This window comes from Aulostomus chinensis, chromosome 8 (genome assembly GCF_037954235.1).
Source record: "Aulostomus chinensis isolate RoL2024-O1b breed Wild chromosome 8, RoL_Achi_v1.0, whole genome shotgun sequence".
In the NCBI taxonomy this organism is placed as follows: domain Eukaryota; kingdom Metazoa; phylum Chordata; class Actinopteri; order Syngnathiformes; family Aulostomidae; genus Aulostomus; species Aulostomus chinensis.
The window spans coordinates 9,119,122-9,138,566 of record NC_141327.1 but is presented as its reverse complement, the minus strand read 5'-3'; the positions used below and the strand labels follow the sequence as shown (position 1 = coordinate 9,138,566).

Below are 19,445 nucleotides of genomic sequence, written 5' to 3'. Positions count from 1 at the left end.
CACTGCATTGTTGCAACATCGGTCCCCTCAGTACGGTGGCCCTGAAGTGCAAAACACAACAGCAAATAGAATAACACAATAGCAAATTGAAAAACACAATAGCAAATTGAAAAACACAATAGCAAATAGAAAAACACAATAGCAAATAGAAAAACACAACAGCAAATAGAAAAACATAACAGCAAACACAAAAACACAATAGCAAATTCCAAACGGAAAGGGTAGGTACTATCAGGCGACAGGAGTCGTTGCTGATTGGACGGCTGCTCCGTCCTTTGAACCGGAAGAACAACACCGGCAGAAACACACCGCGATTTCCATGTATTTCGAAAAATGAGCGCTATTAGTGACGACGTACGTGCTGCTATTAAGGAATATTTTGATGCAGGGCATACATATGACGTGATACGTGATTTGCTGTCGACAGTTCATAACATAAATATGAGCATGCGTACGCTGAAGACACGTTTAAAAGAAGCCGGGCTGACCAGAAGATCGAACTATTCCCCACTCGCAGAAGTGAGGTGTGCAATGCTGATTGAGCTGGAAGGACCAGGGCAACTCTTCGGTTATCGGACAATGTGGCTAGCCCTCCAACAAAAACACGGGATACGTGTTAGACATGATGTAGTAATGAGGTTACTGAAGCGACTTAATCCACGAGGGACAGCTTTGAGAACACGCAGGAGGTTTACCAAACATACATATCACTCCATGGGCCCAAACTACATATGGCATGTCGATGGGTATGATAAACTAAAACCATTTGGGCTGGCCATCTCAGGATGTATAGACGGCTTTTCAAGAAGAATGATGTGGCTTGTTTGTGGACCAACAAACAATAATCCATCTGTCATCGCTCACAATTATATCTACTGTGCCAAGAGTGTTGGAGTCATTCCAATGAGGTTAAGAACTGACCTTGGAACAGAAAATGGGACTATGGCAGCAATACAATGTACCCTCCGCCATGGTCATACGGACTACTACGCTGGCACTTCTAGCCACAGTTACGGCTCATCAACAGGAAATCAACGCATCGAGTCATGGTGGTCTTTCTACAGAAGAGGAAGGTAAGCATATTCAAAGATTCAAGATTCAAAGATTTAAAGTGTTTATTGTCACATGAACAGTCTGGAAACGTATTTCCCTGAACAGTGAAATTCTTATTTTGCTGTCCGCAGTGAATGTTGTGACTAAAAATAAAATATGAAATGAGAATAAATAAATAAAACTGTACAATAATATGTATGTAATATGTAAATAATAATAATATGTATAGTGTGCATATCTGTGTTTGATGGATGAAAAGTACAGTGGAAGTTGTATAGTGATCACACCTGTCTGTTAATCTAATCAATGCTAATAAGTAAACCCCCCTCTTTGTTTGTCATTGCGATTATTATTAGGGCCTGAGCCAGAAGGTACTTCTGGGCGAAGACCCTATTATGTTTCGAAGTCAGAGAGACACGAAGTCAGCGCTAAAAGCAGTAAAAACACACACTTAGGAGCATCACAGGCCTCTAAAAACATCACAGAGGGGTCCGGGGGGGGGGACAGGGGGGTGAGGTCCCCCATTGAAACCAATGGTGGCAAAATTATATCTGAAATTGCTCCGTTTTATTATTCTTTCTTTATTCCGCGAACTCTTTAACGCTTAATTTGACCCCCTGAACATGCATGAAATTCGCTGAATTTTTGCAGACACGTCCGGTCCGGCGAAAAATTTGATATTCTAAAAAAAATTTACACGCAAAACTCAACAGCGCCACCTAGCAAGCCAAAAACACGTTTACGTCAATAACTTCCCCGAGGAATGTCCCACAGACATGGGACCAACACCGGTGGATTCGTCTCATCAAGACGAAAAATTCGTACACTCTGACCCCTGACCTAACTTCAACAGGATGTCCACAATTTGGACACAAACGTCCAATTTTTCACCATCGCACCCTCCGAACAAAATCTATCTCCTCCTAAACCGTAAATGGTATCGCTTCCAAACTTTCACACATTACTCTCCCGACTGTGCTGATTAAAAGTTCAGTCAGAATAATATACTACGCGCTCGGTTTGGATTTTATAAGCCGTCAAAGTTACGACAAAAATTCACGTTATAATGGAAGTCTATGGGGAGAGCGTGTCCTCTCATTGTACATACTCTCGAACAAATGCTTGTCACGTCTACACTGAAACTCTCACAGCTTAACAAAACACACCACTGGATTCCTCAGAAAAATCTCTACAAAAATATGGAATTATATTCCACTTCCAAGCAACAAATGCAGAGTTATTTACTTTTCACACACTAAAAATGTACACTTTTTAGCTGCTCTCCACTCAGGCACAGATAGCAGAGATTTGTTTACTGTAGTCATGGAAACCACAATTGGAGGGTCTCTGCCCTCATGTACATACTCTCAAACAAACACTTGTAGCTTCTAAACTAAAACACTCACACCTTCGATAAGCACACCATTGAATTCCTGACAAAAAAACTCTACGCACTGATGTCTTTACATTCCACTTTTGACCCACATATGCTGAGTTATGACTGGTTTTCACAGTAAAACTGTCAAATCCTCCTCTGCTCTCCACTCTGACACAGATGGCAGAGAGCGAGCAGAGAAGGGAGGGGCTCTTAAATGGCCGGCTCTCAGCTCTGCTCTCAGCTCTGACAGAGATGGCAGAGAGAGAGCAGAGAAGGGGGGGGCTCTTAAAGGGCCGGCTCTCAGCTCTGCAGTCACACTGTGCAGCGAACTGAGGCTCGTATCTCCTAAACTACAAGGCCTAGGGATTTGCCGATTACACCGTTGGATTCGGGCCGGTGGGGGCTCAGGCCCTAACAACGCTGCTTGCAGCTTTAATTATTATTGTTATCTTAACTGTTTAACTATAAAGCAGAACACTTCACAGGGTCTCCGCGGTGTATCAAAATTATTAAAAGCTAATAAATCAATTTAGTAAAAAATGAAGCTGCTTTTGTTAAGATGTATTGGGAAACGTAACTTGTACGTTTTTATATTTTTCTTCTCGTGAAATAAGCCACTTTGCATGTAATATATCCATAGGTCTCAATTTTGGATGGACTTGTTTGGAGACCTTAGAGACTCTGGACTATTCAATGGCAGCCATGAACACCAGTGCTTACTGAGATTCAGCTTCATTAATCTTCTGCAGCAAGACCTGAATGAATGCATCGATCTATGGAACAAGCACCGGATTCGACCAAGCAGACTTGCATCATGTCCAGGAGGGATTCCAAATGAACTATATCTCTTACCTCACAGGTAACAATGATCATATTTATATATTTATATAAAAAAAGCAAGGTGTTGTGGTATAGCCTAAACTGTGATATATTTGGACATAATTGTACATTTTGGTATAATCCATTCTCGAATTTAGAAGCTATCTGTCTGTACCATTGTTTATAAATTTCTGTATATCAACAAGCAAACAAATCTAACAATGACTACTTCAATCCTTGTCCTTAATATAACTGTATCATCTACATTAGAAGATTTGGTTCAAGGGACTGTGGATTCGCTGTGGAAGACAGGGAACTAGATGCGTTTCCTGAAGCAAGGCAAGTGACTAATTTATGCGGTGATCCAGACATGGAGGAATACCTACAGCAGGCAGTGGAACAAAACGGACTACAACAGCCACAGGACTGGAAGACGGCCTCAGAACTATACATTACTCTGAAGGAAATAGCTGGGCTATAAAGATGGACTTGTAATGTTACCAAAGTGGGGGGCAATTGGTCATTTTTCCAATGTATGTTCGTGTTTCACTCTTGCCTGTTCTTACAACTAGCAGTTTTCACTGGAAAAAATTATATTTTAAGTGTAGTAATAAAAGATATATACTATGGACGAGTAATTTAAATTTCATGGTATACTGTAGTGTACTAATGAATGCATTAGTGAGAAAAGCAATTCCATCGGATTTCGCAATTTTATTTTGAAATGTATCCCATGCTTTTCCTGTACTGACAGTGGAGGTGCCTGACAGTGCTGCCTGCAGGAAGACCTGCCTCATAGTGGAGGTCTGCAGCCAGGTCTTTTCTGAAAAGAAAGAAAGAAAAGTGGACTGTTAATAAGTAATGTTTACAGATCAATGTTCACTTAAAATTATCATTAATGCTATGTTACATGCAACAGTTGGATAGTAAATGGACAATTATTACATCAAAATTATCACTCAAAGCAGAGTGACCCAAACTTTTAAGTTATAATTTCAAGTACTCTTTATTGTCATTATACAATAAATTGTACAATGAGATTAGAATGGAAGATTAGTCCTAAGATGCTGCAACTGAGCACAATGCCTCGATGGGCAAATCTTACCTTAAGTGCCAATCATGCATGTCTTAAACCAGCAGTGTAATAAAGGGCCAGTGTGACTGCAGGTTTTTATTCCAACCAAGCAGAAACACACCCGATTAGACTAAATCAATCCGCTGAATTGTCTTCACACAGCTGATTTGTTGGATCAGGTGTTCCTGCTTAGCCTGGTTGTCACGACATTCCAATGTTGATACTCACATTGGATCTGGCCAGGACATTAAGAGGATGCATTTCTCAAAGCGCATCCTTCAAACTTGGTTGACTGCCTCCCTCAAATTCCTCAGTCTGCTATTGGTTGAAGTCAGAATAGGCTTCAACCAATCACAGCGCACTTTCCTCTGACGTATGTGATACCAGCGGGGCTAAATAGCAGATTAAACTCTGACCAAAGCCGGTCGGGAGCAAGGCAAAGACATCTTTCCTTTCTATGAATGCCTCCAGGGCTGCTCTCTGTTCTGTTTTTAATGTAAATGTCTGGTTTAAATCTTTTAACAGCATCTACTACTGTGTTAATCGCTTTCCGCTGCTCAATAATAGCAATTAGCAATGAATGCAGCGATTCCGTTTACAATCCTGGAGTTCCGGTCGCTGTTCCACTGTGTCACTTACTTGAACGCGCCTCTACCCAACGTTGATTGGCTCACTAAAATAGGGTGGAGTTCCCGAATTTTCGGGAGATCCGAATCCACTAAATAGGGCACCTTGCCAGACTAGGAGTCAGCTGCAATTGTGGAGCGTGACGTCACTAGCATGGGCTAGTTCCTGCTTGATTGGAATGAAAACCTGGAACCACACTGGCCCTTTGCAGAACAGTTTGGACCCTGTCTTAAACCCAGTAAAAAACAGTTGTAAAGAGTACTTTTTGATATAATAAATTTTATTTATCGTGTCACAGTCGCGTCAGAAACTAGCAAATATGTACCAATGTGAAAACAGGACAGTGTCATTATCTGACTAATATGGTCATGGCACAGAAGCCCATTACTTAAGGCAAAAAATATGTTAGTCACCATAACACTAACCCCACCATCAGGCATAATTTTTTAGGACTGAGATTATGGAAGAATGTCAGAAGCTAGTTAACAGTTGTTCATTTTCACTGTGAGCCATAACCAACTTACCTGGGCTTTAGTCTTTTTTTTACCTCCGTTTTCCCACAAGAAAAATGTTGCCTCTCCTCTGCCTTTCTCTTTCTGTACTCAAGAAAGGGCCCTAGTGTAGGGGTTTGAACAGTCTGTGAAGCTACAGGGAAGCAAAAAATATTAAGATGGATTAAAACAGATGTGGCCCAATGTTTTATATCATACAATAAATAAATTACAACAACACTGTCTTTTGCAAAACAGGGGTGCAGTTTTGGATATACAAACTGAAGCATGAAAGTTAAATCTAAAAACAACTGCAAATTTATAAACTAAAGCCTGAAGATGCCTGTGTTCAGTTTCACTGCATATAAAGTGCACACTATCTTTACTTACCACCAAAAAATACACTGGCGAGAAGTAACATCAACACATCTTTCACTCCATACAGTAACATTCATGAAACATGTTGCCCCCTCATCCGTAGACGATAACAAGTGCGTCTTATCATATCTTTAATTTACAGGCATGCACACAGATCGTTCTTTGAACAAGTTGACCAATATGTAAATGTATTAAATTTTTATTTGTATGTATCCTGTACCTTTCATAAAGAAATTGACGATTAAGTCTGTAAACTGACGTAACCTAGTTAACTTGCTCTGGTAAGGTAAAGTTACACCATCCAAAGTACAAGTAACCCTCGTTTATCGCGGGGTTATGTTCAAAAAGAACCAGCGATAGGCAAAATCCGTGAAGTAGTTAGCAATTATTATACAATAAAATACTGTACTGTAGAATGAAACCAAAGATCAAAACCTGTTTTCAGGCCCAGGCATTTGTTTAAGAAATGAAAAATATAACCGTTTTCTTACAAATAACTATGATAGTTAGAGACACAAGATGGCGCTTTTTTTCTCCTGGGCAAAAAGCCACGAAAGATGAGCCGCGCTATAGCGAGGGTACACTGTATTATATCAACATTAAATCCCTAAACTTACTTGAAGGTCGCGCGTCTTCTTGCAACCTTTTCCCACAATTGCTGCAGAAGTTTGGTTTTTCCGCGAACCCTTTTCCACAGTTTTGGCAGTACATCGCGGCGTTGGTTTAGACTGCTTCGTTCTGTGTTTCTGCCGGTGTTGTTCTTCCGATTCAAAGGACGGAGCAGCCGTCCAATCAGCAATGACTCCTGTCGCCCGAGAGTACCTACCCTTTCCGTTTGGAATTTGCTATTGTGTTTTTCAATTTGCTGTTGTGTTTTTCAATTTGCTATTGTGTTTTTCAATTTGCTGTTGTGTTTTTCTATTTGCTGTTGTGTTTTTCATTTTGCTATTGTGTTTTTCTCTTTGCTATTGTGTTTTTCAATTTGCTATTGTGTTTTTCTATTTGTTATTGTGTTATTCTATTTGCTGTTGTGTTTTGCACTTCAGGGCCACTGTACCTCAGAGAGAGTCTTCTCAAAGACAGGACAAATTGTAACAGAGAGGAGAAATCGGATCAGCCCATCCAAACTGAGGCATCTGGCTTTCCCGAATGCCAATCTCCACTAGACACTCTGTTCATACTTTGTTCACACTTTGTTCATTTGATTTGTATGTTTGATTTGTTTGATTGCTGTGGTTGTGTTCAGTTTTAAAAGTTTCATACATAAAAATAAAGTGTTTATGAAAACACTGAATCAAAAATTGCTTGTGATATGGAATGAAAACTGAAGAGCCATTTGGGAGCCGTAAGAGCCGGCTCTTGTAAGAGAGCCGAGCCAAAGGAGCCGAATCTCTGAGAAGAGTCTGAATGCCCATCACTACTATTTACTAACATGTAACTATTTACAAAGAAACCCACACAAACTTCTGCAGGAGAAACCTACAATTGTAAACCATTTGCTTGCAGCCTCAAATGTCTCCATTCAGTCATCTGCAGTGCGTTGCTTTGTATTTCGGGTTCGCTTCCAATCAGGACTGCAGCTTTGAACAGAGGTGGGATAGTTCCTTGCTCCGAGAAGATGGAGGTTGCACAATCCATCCTGGCACACTACCAACAATGCCATCTTACTCATCTGACATGAAGTCCACTGTCACACACTTCCAAAGCTCCACCTCATCATCTGCTAACACACTCCCTCTCACTTCCAGCAGCTGGAAAGCAAATCAATGAAGATAATCAGTACTACACAATGCACTGTGTATAAAGACAAGACTTGAATAATCGTCACTGTCATGGGGAGGCACTGAGGTGTAGGTAGCTCAATGGGACACAGACAGGGATGAGCAGTTCGTAGTTGTTTAGTAAAGTCCAAGGTCCAAAAACCGGGAAATCCAATTCACAGGGCAGAGGTACAAAAACCGCTAGGCAAGGGAATCAGTAACCCAGGGCAAAGATACAAAAAACCACAAGGTTAATCTCAAAAGTCTGAGTAATACTGGGTGGTCGATACACAGGAGTTCAAACAAGAAGTAATGTTGGATATCTGACGAAGACAACAAGACAATCTGGCAGAGACAGGAGACCTGAACCAAGGTTATATAGGCAGTGAGTGAAGATGGCCTGATGAGCTGATAGACTGCTGGTGTGGAATGATCTGGACGATGCAAATCCAGCTCCACCCATGTCCCAGCCAACCTCAAACACAAAGCAAAACAGAGCCAGAACACAAGTCCCAAGGCAACCATGACAAGTTACATTTACCAACAAACATTATAATCCAATAAATCTTACCCTTTTTCTTCCTGAACGACTCTGAGCTGAACTCCTCACAGCTTACACCACCATTTCTGGTATACTGAACCTGAAGCTCCTACACACAGTCTTGTAGTAGGTTCTTTGTCTTACATACTGTAGGTGAATGCTCTATTGATGTTGCTGGATAATATCTGATTGAGCTTGTTTTTTTTAATGCACATATTGTACTGTATTTATGTAAAGACCTTGCATTGTCAGCCTCCAGATCATGTATCTGCTTTTCTAATTTTATCTGCTCTGCTTTATTTTTTTATTCTGTGAGACCTGAAATGATATTGTGCGCCCCCTGATATAGGCTTTGTATGTTTCCCACAATAAAGCAGATGTAGTTTCAGTGTTGTCATTGTGTCAACGAATAATGAGGTCTGAGCGGTAAAAATTTAGGTTGAAATTTTAGATTATTCAGTAACTGTGGGTCAAACCTCCAACTCCTTTGTGTGCTGGCAAGGTTGCACAGTGTGAAGGAGCAGGTGACAGGACAGTGGTCGGAGATGATGATGTTATGGTAAGTAGCATTACGTACATAAGGCAGCATTCTTCCATCTACCAAAAAATAATCGATCCTAGAGTGAACATTATGCACAGAAGAATGAAAAGAGTAATCTTCCTGATGGGTCTAGGGTTCGCCACACATCACAGAGGTTCGTATTTTCCATATATGTTTTAATAAAGCTGCTACCCTTAAACAGTGTAATTTTCTGACTGAGTGACTTGTCTAAGTATGGGTCCAACACTAAGTTGAAGTCGCCTCCGGTTATTAATTTGGCATTAGTTGTGTCAGGAATCAAGCTAAAAATCTTTCTAAAGAATTCTGAATCGTCGTAATTAGGCCCATAAATATTCAACAAGGTAACTGGAGTGGAATGCATCTCCCCAGTAACTAGAATGTGTCTCCCATTTTCATCAGCTATAGTGGATGTTTGTCTGAAGGGCACACCTTTTTAATAAGTATAGCCGCCCCTCTGGCTTTAGCAGAAAATGTTGAGTGGTATACTTGATTAACTCATCTACATCTAAGTTTATTATGAGCATCATTTTTCAAGTGGGTCTCTTGTAAAAAGATGACGTCCGCTTTGAGTGATTTTATATGCGATAGTACCTTACCTCTTTGACAGGCTCATTTACACCTTTAACATTCCATGTACAAAAGGTCAGATCTACCTTCTTCTCATTCACATTTGCATTGTCTTGCATTGACCTAATTTATGGCAGTATAGTTCTCGTACTCTCTGTATTCTTAACCCCCCCACGCTGTCCATGGTGGCGGTGCTCGGCCTGGCGTGGCTGGTTGGGCCTTCGATTTCTCCCTGAGGTAACGCGCTGCTGACTTTGAGAGTCTGGGGTTGTCATTTGTGGTGTGATGCCTCCACGTGTTGTGGGATTGCAGGCAGCTTGGATCGCGTCGGAGCTCACCCCTCAACGTTGGTGTTGTGTCCGCTGGTCCAGTGGGTTTTTCGCTACCCAGCACAGCAGGCTGCTGGGGTGGCTTTGTGCGCTGTCTGGTGTTTCTGGGGTGTCTGCTTGTCTCCTCTTCCAGATGAGTCCTGGCGTGTGCCTTGCAACAGCCGTGTTCCCCTCTCCTCCATGCTTACCCGGTCTGTATGTTGGAACAGCTTGGGTGTTGAGGGGGCTAGAGGCTGACGGGACACCCCCCCACCCCCACCCCCGACTCAAACTGTGGACCTGTGGACCTGTAAAGCCGTGCGTAAAGGTTTATATTTCTGTATTTTTGTGCAAGCAATTTATTCCTTGATTTGATTATCTTTCTTTTGTCCATAGAAAAGTGCCGCCACCGTGGATCCAGCAGAACACTGCTGCTTTGGTGCTTTGGTTTTGTTTGTTTTTTTGCTTGTTGGTTTGTTGGCTCATCTGTGCCTGCACTGCTCCCGCTGCGTCAACGCCATGCATCCTCGGCGTACTCGATAAAGCCCAGCGTGCAGCCTGCCACTATAGCTGCTGTTGTAATCCGGGGTCTCCCAACAGTTTACACGGCCAGTCATTTTGATTGTTTCTTTTCTTGGTTAATTTCTATATCTTTCGCTAGTTACTTTTCTTAGTTGTCTTGGTGGTTATTTTCTTAGATATTCTTTCTATTATTTTACATTTTTCTGTAGTTATTTCTTTTGTTAATTCCTTGTTGGCACTTATTTTTTTGGTAATTATGTTGAGTTATCCCGAACATTTATCCTTTTCTGGGTTATGTTCAACAATCAGTTTCTTTATTGTTTGGGTAAACGTATTTCCAGAACCTCGATTATGTGTTTTCTTTAGTTCTTTCAATTATACTGTTCTGATATTGTGGGTTGTTGTTAACATTTGTTTATTTTGTACAGGTGCTGGAGGTTTCAGTGGCAGTTTCTTCCCTGGTGGTGGTTCTTCTTTCCACGTTTTCTTAGCGGTGTGAGTGCGGTGCCACGGGTGATATCGTTTGGACCATCCCCTTTTGTTGGTTTGCCCCTCTGCCATCCGGTGAGCACCAGCCCTGTTCTCCCTACCTTTTTTTGCCTTTCTGGCCAGTGCTATTTTTAAATCTATTTTTAAATATATGGTTAATAAAAAAATTGATTAATTTTACATGTCTCTTGTCCTGTGGGCTTTGTTCGACACTGTGTGACCTTGAACCATTAGGAATATCCTGGGGCCTAGCAGCCCCCAGGTGGCTTTGTTACAACAATCCTCACCACTGCCACACCAGCATATAACCTAAGGTTACCTAAATACTTTATCTCGAACTTCCTTTATTCAAATGTAGTTCCATAGCTAATTATCACCGTTTACATCAAAGTAAGACTCGCTGGTCCAGAAACAATGGACAGATCTCAACATAAATAAAGACAAGACAAAACATTCAGCCCAGAATGTTTATGTTTGTGTTTACTATACCTTAGCCAGGTCTGAGCAGTCTGTATTGAACAAAAATGTCCCAAACTCAAGTCTAGGTGTCCATCGACAAATATCTGCTGTAGATCTGTCCCATTTTAAGACCAAATTGTTCTTGTGCATAGCGGTGGGCTTCGTGGGGGTCTGTGAACATTAGATCCGTGCCCTTGTGTGTTACCCTAAGTTTAGCAGGATGCAGAAGTTCAAATTTAACTCTGGGTTGATCTCACAACAGGTTCCTAGCTGGGGTAAAATCCCGAAAAATCTGGATGCGGTCATCACCAAGTTTTAAGTTCTTTTTGTTCAAAACATTTTGTAGTATTTCCTCCATGGTGTGACAGGAGTGAATCCTCGCAATCAGGTGTCGTGGAAGGGCGTCATCTCCCGGGTGCATTCGCAGGGCTCTGTGGGCTCGGTCCAGCAGCGGTGCTTCATCCAGGTCCAATGCATCTTTTAACAGTTGTGCCACAAAATCATTGACACGCTGTCCATTTTCTTTACCTTCTGGCATCCCAACTATCCTTATGTTCTTCCTCTTCAAGCGTCCTTCCAAGTTTATATATTTTTCAGTTAGTTTTTCCACCTGGCCCAAAAGTTGTGCAACTTTTTTCTTTAACTTCACCACGGAATTTGATGTGCTAGTGGCTGAATCTGCTATGTCTTTAAGTTGGTCATTGTGACTTTCTATCTCCCTTTTCAGTGCGGAGAGTGCCACATCGTTTTCGGCCCTCAAGCAGCAATTTCACCTTGCAAAGTGTCACAGATGTCCGCCTTCATCTGGGTTAGTTTGGCGTCCAAAGAAGCAATCGCGGTCAGCACTCATTGGTTGCCCTGAGTGGACCCCTCGGTAGCAGGACTCATGCTACCATGGAGATTAGCATCATCATTTTCCCCCGAGGCTCCATCGATATACGTTACATTCGCCTTTTTTGGTGCATTTTAGACCAACACCATGCTCCAGACAACCTATCGTAGCCTAATTATGATTGCTTTGAGGGAAGAGTGTCTCACTTTGATAAATATCTAATTTTAACAAATTAGCTGTAGGAGCCGCTGACACACGCGTCTTCACTCTCTCATGGCCAACCGGAAGTCCGTCATCATCGTCATCGTCGTCGTCCTCTGCTTTATCCTGTGGGTCCAGGTTGCGGTTGTCCTCTCCCCAGCCACTTCCACCAGCTCTTCTGGGGGAATACCGAAGCGTTCCCAGGCCAGCCGAGAGATATAATCCCTCCAGCGTGTCCTTGGTCTGCCTCGAGGCCTCGTCCCAGTTGGGCATGCCTGGAACATCTCCCGAGGGAGGCGTCCAGGAAGCATCCTCACCAGATGCCCGAAACACCTCCTCTCGACATGGAGGAGCAGTGGCTCTACTCTGAGCCCCTCCCGAATGACTGAGCTTCTCACCCTAGAAAGACCAAATGGCCCTTTGTAAGGGGCCATCCACCCCATACTCCCGGAGTGCCCCCCACAGGGTGCTCCTGGGAACACGGTCATAAGCCTTCTCAAGATCCACAAAACACATGTGGACAGGTTGGGCAAACTTCCATTCCCCCTCCAGCACCCTCGCGAGGGTGACGAGCTGATCCATGGTTCCACGGCCGGCACGAAAACCACACTGCTCCTCCTCAATCTGAGGTTCGACTATAACCCTGACCCTCTTCTCCAGTACCCTGGCGTAGACCTTACCAGGGAGGCTTCTTAAAGATGGGGACCACCACCCCAGTCTGCCATTCCAAAGGCACCACCCACGATGTCCACGCAATGTTGCAGAGACGTGTCAACCAAGACAGCCCCAAAACATCCAGAGCCTCGAGATACCCAGGGCGGATGTCATCCACCCCTGGAGCTCTGCCACCGCAGAGTTGTTAAACTGCCTCAGAGACTTCTGCCTCGGAGATTGGACTACCCCCCCCCCCCCCCCACAAGCATGCCCCAAACTCTGTCTCCTCCATGGAGTACATGTTGGTGGGATTGAGGAGATCCTCAAAGTATTCCTTCCACCGCCCAATTATCTCCCCAGTTGATGTCAGCAGCCTCCCGTCCCCACTGTAAACAGTGTGATCAAGTTGCCGCGCCCCCCCCCGAGGCGACCGACAGTTTGCCAGAAACTTTTTTTGAAGATCATTCTGATTGGTTCTTCCGCCAGGCGTTCCCACCAAACCCTCACTACTAATTTGGGCCTGCTGGGTCTGCGCGGCGTCTTCCCCTGCCACCTGATTCAACTCACCACCAGATGGTGATCAGTTGACAGCTCAGCTCCTCTCTTCACCCGAGTGTCCAGAACATGGGGTCGCAGGTCAAATGATATGACTATAAAATCCATCATAGACCTGCAACCTAGGATGTCCTGGTGCCACATGCTCTGGTGGGCATCCTTATGTACGAACATGGTGTTAGTCATGGACAAACTGCGGCTTGCACAGTAGTCCAATAACTGCACACCACTTGGGTTCAGGTCGAGCCTGGCATTCCTCCCAATCACGCGCTTCCAGGTCACGCTGTCATTGCCCACATGAGCATTGAAGTCTCCCAGTAGGACAATGGAGTCCCCAGTCGGGGAACCATCCAGTACCCTTCCCAAGGACTCCAAAAAGGGTGGGTACTCTGAGGTGGTGTTCGGCGCATAAGCACAGACCACCGTCAGGACCCGTTTCCAGACCTGAAGGCGCAAGGAAGCAACTCTTTTGTCCACCTAGGCAAATCCCAACGTACAGGCAGAGAGTCTAGGGGCGACCAAAAAGCCCACCCCAGCTCTCTGCCTCTCACCCGGAGCAACTCCAGCGAAAGAGAGAGTCCAACTCCTCTCAAGGATTTGGGTCCCGGACCCGGAGCTATGTGTCGAGGTGAGGCCAACTATATCTAGCCGGTAATGCTCAACCTCTTCCACCAGCTCCGGCTCCTTCCCCGCCAGAGAGGTAACGTTCCATGTCCCAAAAGCCAGCTTCCATGCCTGGGGGTCAGACAGCTGAGGCCCCTTCCTTGGACTGCCACTCAAGCCATAATGCAGCAGACCCTTCCAGTTCCTCCTATGGGTGGTGGATCCAAGGGAGGACAAGTTCATTTGTCCTTTACGGGCAAGGCCCGGCCACCAGGCGCTCGCCATCGAGCCCCTACCCTGGGCCTGGCTCCAGGGCAGGGACCCGGTGCCCCTCCGGGCTGGGTACACAAACTCTTTGGTCTTTTTCTTTTCTCCATGAGGGGTCTGTTGAACCATTCTTTGTCTGGCCCTTCACCTAGGACCATTCTGCCTTGGGTGACCCTACCAGGGGCAAAATGCCCCCGACAGCATAGCTGCTTGGGTCACTAGGGCACTCAAACTCCTCCACCACGATAAGGTGACAGTTCCAGGAGAAGCAACCGGAAGTCCATGTCAGGATTTTCATTTTCTACACTTACTATGTGTTTGGATGCACAAACACCTTTCTTTTATAAAGTGAAACCATTACTGGTGCAACCCAGAATTGTGAAGTGGTAGCAGAACCTCCTCTGGCCATGTTGCAGCATCCTGTCTGGGATAGGCTGATGGAGATACTGTAGCATTGAGCAGAGGAGGTCATCTCCCTCAGAAGTGGTTGGAGAGTAGAAATTGAGTGAACAGATTGAATATTAGACATCTGTTCCCAGACAGAAACACAACTCTAAATGAATGATAACTTTGCTCATAACTACTGTGTAAATGCAACTGCCTCCTGGAAAATAAAAGATTGATTTTAAAAAGGTCAGTCGTTTTGGTATTCATTAATAACTCAAGAGGCACCTCAAAAATTATATAGTGGGGCAAAAAAGTATTTAGTCAGCGACCAATTGTGCAAGTTCTCCCACTTAAAAAGATGAGAGGCCTGTAATTTTCATCATAGGTATACCTCAACTATGAGAGAAAACAAATCCAGAAAATCATATTGTCTGATTTTTAAAGAATTTATTTGCAAATTATAATGGAAAATAAGTATTTGGTCAAAACAAAATTTCATCTCAATACTTTGTTACATACCCTTTGTTGGCAATGACAGAGGTCAAATGTTTTTTGTAAGTTTCACAAGGTTTTCTCACACTGTTGCTGGCATTTTGACCTATTCCTCCATGCAGATCTCCTCTAGGGCAGTATGTTTTGGGCCTGTTGCTGGGCAACACGTACTTTAAACTCCCTCCAAAGATTTTATATGGGGTTGAGATCTGGAGACTGGCTAGGCCACTCCAGGACCTTGAAATGCTTCTTATGAAGCCACTCCTTCGTTGCCCAGGCGGTGTGTTTGGGGTTATTGTCATGCTGAAAGACCCAGCCATATTTCATCTTCAATGCCCTTGCTGATGGAAGGAGATTTTCACTCAAAATCTCACGATACATGGCCCCGTTCATTCTTACCTTTTCACAGATCAGTCGTCCTGGTCTCTTTGCAGAAAAAAAGCCCCAAAGCATGATGTTTCCATCCCCATGCTTCACAATAGGTATGGTGTTCTTTGTATGCAACTCGAAATTCTTTCTCCTCTAAACACGACAAGTTGAGTTTTTACCAAAAAGTTCTATTTTTGTTTCATCTGACCATATGACATTCTCCCAGTCCTCTTCTGGATCATCCAAATGCTCACTAGCAAACTTCAGATGGGCCTGGACATGTACTGGCTTAAGCAGGGGGACACGTCTGGCACTGCAGGATTTGAGTCCCTGGCGGCGTAGTGTGTTACTGATGGTAGCCTTTGTTACTTTGGTCCCTATGTTGAAAATTACAGGCCTTTCTCATCTTTTTAAATGAGAGAACTTTCACAATTGGTGGCTGACTAAATAATTTTTTGCCCAAATGTATGGTTGAAATTTGGAATACAGTAGAGTGGCACAAGCACCTTTTGAACATGCAAGTAAGTTAGCATTGCTTGTCGCTAAGTCTGTACAGGGTTTTGAGGAAATGCATGAAAATATGTCAGTGGTTAACACTAGCTTACTATATTTTTGTTTGGCAGAATTAAATATCTTTGTAAACACCAAACATGAGTAAGTGTTTAAAACAATCCAACTGGTCCAAATCGCCACTGTTATACTGACAAAGAGAAGAGATAATATCTCTCCTGCACTGGCTCCCTATCAAATTCAAAATATGATTCACAATTCTTCTTCTAAAATATCTTATCTGACAGGGATTATAGTTCCCTGTTATCCAGCCCTCATCCTATACTCCCAGTTTCCCTTGTGGTTCTTTCTGTCTCTAAAAGTAGAATGGGAGCCAGAGTCCTCTGTTATCAGGAAGAGAATAAGGGACAGACAGGGACATGAACTGGTGATGCTAAGGGTGGCAGCTTGAGCCTCTTCAGGTCTGTAGCCTCCTCCAGCAGAAGCATCAGTCAGGGATCTTGGAAGTGGGGAAGCACAAAGGCTCCAGAGAAGAAGAGGAGTTAGCGCAGTGGTTAGCACTGTCACCTCACAGCAAGAAGGTTCCTTGTTCAAGCCCCGGCTCGAGCATGGAGTCTTTCTGTGTGGAGTTCGCATGTTCTCCCTGTGCCTGCATGGGTTCTCTTTGAGTACTCTGGTTTCCTCCCACAATCCAAAGACAAGCAACAGGGGACTAGGTAAATTGGGTACTCTCAATTGCCATTAGATGTGGTTGTGTGTGTGAATGGTTGTCTGTCTACATGTGACGGACTGGTGACCTTTCCAGGGTTTGCCCCTCCTCTCGCCTGAAGGTAGCTGTGATAGACTCCAGCCCCACCATGACCCTTAACAGGATAAGTGGTAGAAAATGGATGGATCTTTGTCAGTCTATAGTGTACATGTACACGTTTCGCTTTTGGTTTTCCCACTTTATCCCATGTGCCCTCAACTTCTTTAGTTGTGACAATTAATAGTCCAGCGGTTCAGACATTCACACAAGGGACCAAAATAAATGTTCATTGAAACATTGTTGTTGTTTTTTTTTTTTTAAGTTCTTTGTCACTGGCCTCACAGCCTTCACCAAAGCAATAAGGAAAACATTAGCAAATAGATAAATAAACTGATTTACTTGAAGAAAAGTTAATATTCCTTAAACCAATGGCCTTATGAAGCTACATTTTTAAATGTAGACCTATAATGTTATCAATAATACATTTACAGGACCATAGTTTGACAAAAAGGATAGTAAAGGGATGACAGATTATTAAATTGTCAAAGATATCTAAAAGTAAATTAAATACTTTGCTGATGATTTGCAGAATATAAAGTTGCTTCAGTAGTCATTATACATCGAGAGCATGATGTTATTTGCCACATAAGTCAGGCAACCCAACAAATCATTATTTATACATTATATTATCATTAATCTATCATTAACAGATACACCTGTATTTATACATTTTAATTTGCATTTTTGTTTTACATAATGCAGGAAACTTTTTTAATCATTTCAAATGCAGTTCATGTGTACCAATTAGACCCAGTTTACTCTCAAGAGCTTTGCTGTGAACATTATCTGCCACAGGGAGGCAGCGGAGAGAAGAGAATATCAGGAAGAGGGAGCTGTTGAGAGAAGAAAACATGGTTCCTTACTAAGGGCAAGAATAACAGGAGATATGAGAGGGGACAATCTGACCGAACCACCAGCCCAATTCACAGAGTTTCGTCCAACTGTCAGGCTGTTCCTTTGGGTCTTGATTTTATTGCATATGCATGTTGGACAGCAGAAAACAAAGCTAATCAATGCTCCACAATCACACATCCCCTCCTCCCTATACACTGCTTTTATGTGATGGTTATTACTGACTGGATCAGAGATTTTTTTAAATCACACCAAATCAATTTTCTCTGCTAGAAGATGTTTTTGGCTCCCTCGGGGTCCAACGTCTCAACCCCCCCCCTGTTGCTGGGAAACCATTCTAGTGATTTGTGTGTTGTCAGAACACATTAAAGACATTGACATGGGCAGATCTTGGCAGGTTATAGACACAGGAGAACAAGAGAAAGGTGGAGGTTCAAGAAGAAAAACGATTTTTTATTTGCTCCTAAACCCTGATTTCTTGCACTCCTTTTTTCAGACACACCGCACTTAAAGGCTGGATTAACATGCTTTAATCTCCTCCCCTCCACTCTCGCTCATTTTCTGAAATTTTAACTAGGTTGAGCTTTTGGGATTAAGAGAAAATGTTTTAGCAGCAAAACTGTTGGGAGGAAAAAAAATGGCCAATTGAAGTTAATTTTTAGAGAAGCAGGCTTGTTATTTACCAAAACCTAAATGTTTGAGTGTGTGGGGCAGGGGGGGGGGGGGGGGGGGGCTGGCTCTCATACTACAGTCATTAATGTTTTTTCACAGTCAAATTCCTCTCTACTTGATGTGACTTAAACTGTCGTATCAGTTTCAAGCCACAGCATTGTCATGAGCTTATGCTCAAAAGTTACAGTAGCCAAATGTGCTAGGCACCCCAGTGACAAAGACACAGAGCTTCAAAGTTCTCAACTTTATTAGAACAATGTTATGTGGGGTTGGGACCGGCTGAGGGTAGAGGGTATCTCACAAGAGGTGAGGGTTGAGGGTAGGTGGGTGCAGAGGACAAGGGGCTTGGAAAATGTGGATGGAGCAGGGAGACGCTGGAATTAGCAATGGACACCCCCTCTAAGCCTCTCCTTATACCCAGCAGGTGAAGTTAATGATCTGGAACAGCTGTGCTGATTGTCATTGCCAGCACCAAAACTAGGGTGGCCTGTGACCGCGTACAGGGCCAGGGCCTGGCTGAAGAGCATGGAGAGTCTGTGGGACAGCCCAGAGGCCAGGCGGGGATGCACGGAGTGTCTGAGGGTCCCTGCCATTCACGGGACTGGATTTCCGGAACAGAGGTCCACAAGCTGGATGCTGGAATCAGGACCCTCGGTGCCGGAACAGGAGTTGAGCCCACCAATAGCCTTGATGGCTGAACAAGAGTGGCATCCGAAGGTGGCTGCAGCTGGGCAGGGGGGCTGCTAGCCAGGACCCCCTGTGGTGGTTTAGGATTGGCAGCCACCAGGACAGAAGCAACACCTGCCAGGAACCTCGGCACCATAACAGGAGTTGCACCAGCCAGGACCGGAGTAATTCCCACCAGAACCCTCAGTGCTGGAACAGGAGTGACGCCCACCAGGACCTTTGGTCAGTTCATTCTGTCAGGGTTAGAGGGGAAACAGGACCCAAACACACACAATGCAACAAAAGGTATTAAATCATCAAAAGACAAAGTAACCAGACAAGGCATACAAATTTCAATATAAGAAAACAAAGTATCAAAAAGGCCTAAGTCCTGGACAGGTAAAAAAGTACAACAAAACCAATTGAAAAACTGGAAACGAAACTAACAAGAAACATTGAAGAGCTGGGAACATGACGTGATAGCAGGACAAAGATGATGACAAAACCAATGAACTGAAAAGAGACATTGGAAACACAGAGGTTAAATA

General features: G+C 43.6%; 2 protein-coding genes and 1 pseudogene across 2 annotated transcripts; 2 read left to right on the top strand and 1 right to left on the bottom strand.

The window, feature by feature from the left end:
• The window catches only part of LOC147257017 (uncharacterized), a 221,177-nt pseudogene that overhangs the window by 181,853 nt on the left and 19,879 nt on the right, over positions 1–19,445 (top strand).
• Positions 287–7,050, top strand: LOC147257018 (uncharacterized). Its single transcript, XM_086210081.1, has 3 exons — positions 287–1,073; positions 3,072–3,290; positions 3,521–7,050. The coding sequence occupies exons 1-3, from the start codon at positions 334–336 to the stop codon at positions 3,729–3,731; spliced, it is 1,170 nt and encodes a 389-aa protein (XP_086066207.1). The 5' UTR covers positions 287–333; the 3' UTR covers positions 3,732–7,050.
• LOC147257019 (uncharacterized) lies at positions 3,602–6,580 on the bottom strand. Its single transcript, XM_086210082.1, has 3 exons — positions 6,439–6,580; positions 5,477–5,597; positions 3,602–4,073 (listed from the first exon to the last, which is right to left on the bottom strand). The coding sequence occupies exons 1-3, from the start codon at positions 6,530–6,532 to the stop codon at positions 3,965–3,967; spliced, it is 324 nt and encodes a 107-aa protein (XP_086066208.1). The 5' UTR covers positions 6,533–6,580; the 3' UTR covers positions 3,602–3,964.

What these genes read in the sequence shown, in the direction of transcription:
- LOC147257018 (XM_086210081.1), top strand. Translation starts at nt 334, where the DNA reads ATGAGCGCTATTAGTGACGACGTACGTGCTGCTATTAAGGAATATTTT. An exon ending in TCTTTCTACAGAAGAGGAAG is followed by an intron (nt 1,074 to 3,071) that starts GTAAGCATATTC and finishes ATATATCCATAG; the next exon opens with GTCTCAATTTTGGATGGACT. An exon ending in CTATATCTCTTACCTCACAG is followed by an intron (nt 3,291 to 3,520) that starts GTAACAATGATC and finishes CATCTACATTAG; the next exon opens with AAGATTTGGTTCAAGGGACT.
- LOC147257019 (XM_086210082.1), bottom strand. Translation starts at nt 6,532, where the DNA reads ATGTACTGCCAAAACTGTGGAAAAGGGTTCGCGGAAAAACCAAACTTC. An exon ending in AGAAGACGCGCGACCTTCAA is followed by an intron (nt 5,598 to 6,438) that starts GTAAGTTTAGGG and finishes GCTTCCCTGTAG; the next exon opens with CTTCACAGACTGTTCAAACC. An exon ending in AAAAAAAGACTAAAGCCCAG is followed by an intron (nt 4,074 to 5,476) that starts GTAAGTTGGTTA and finishes CTTTCTTTTCAG; the next exon opens with AAAAGACCTGGCTGCAGACC.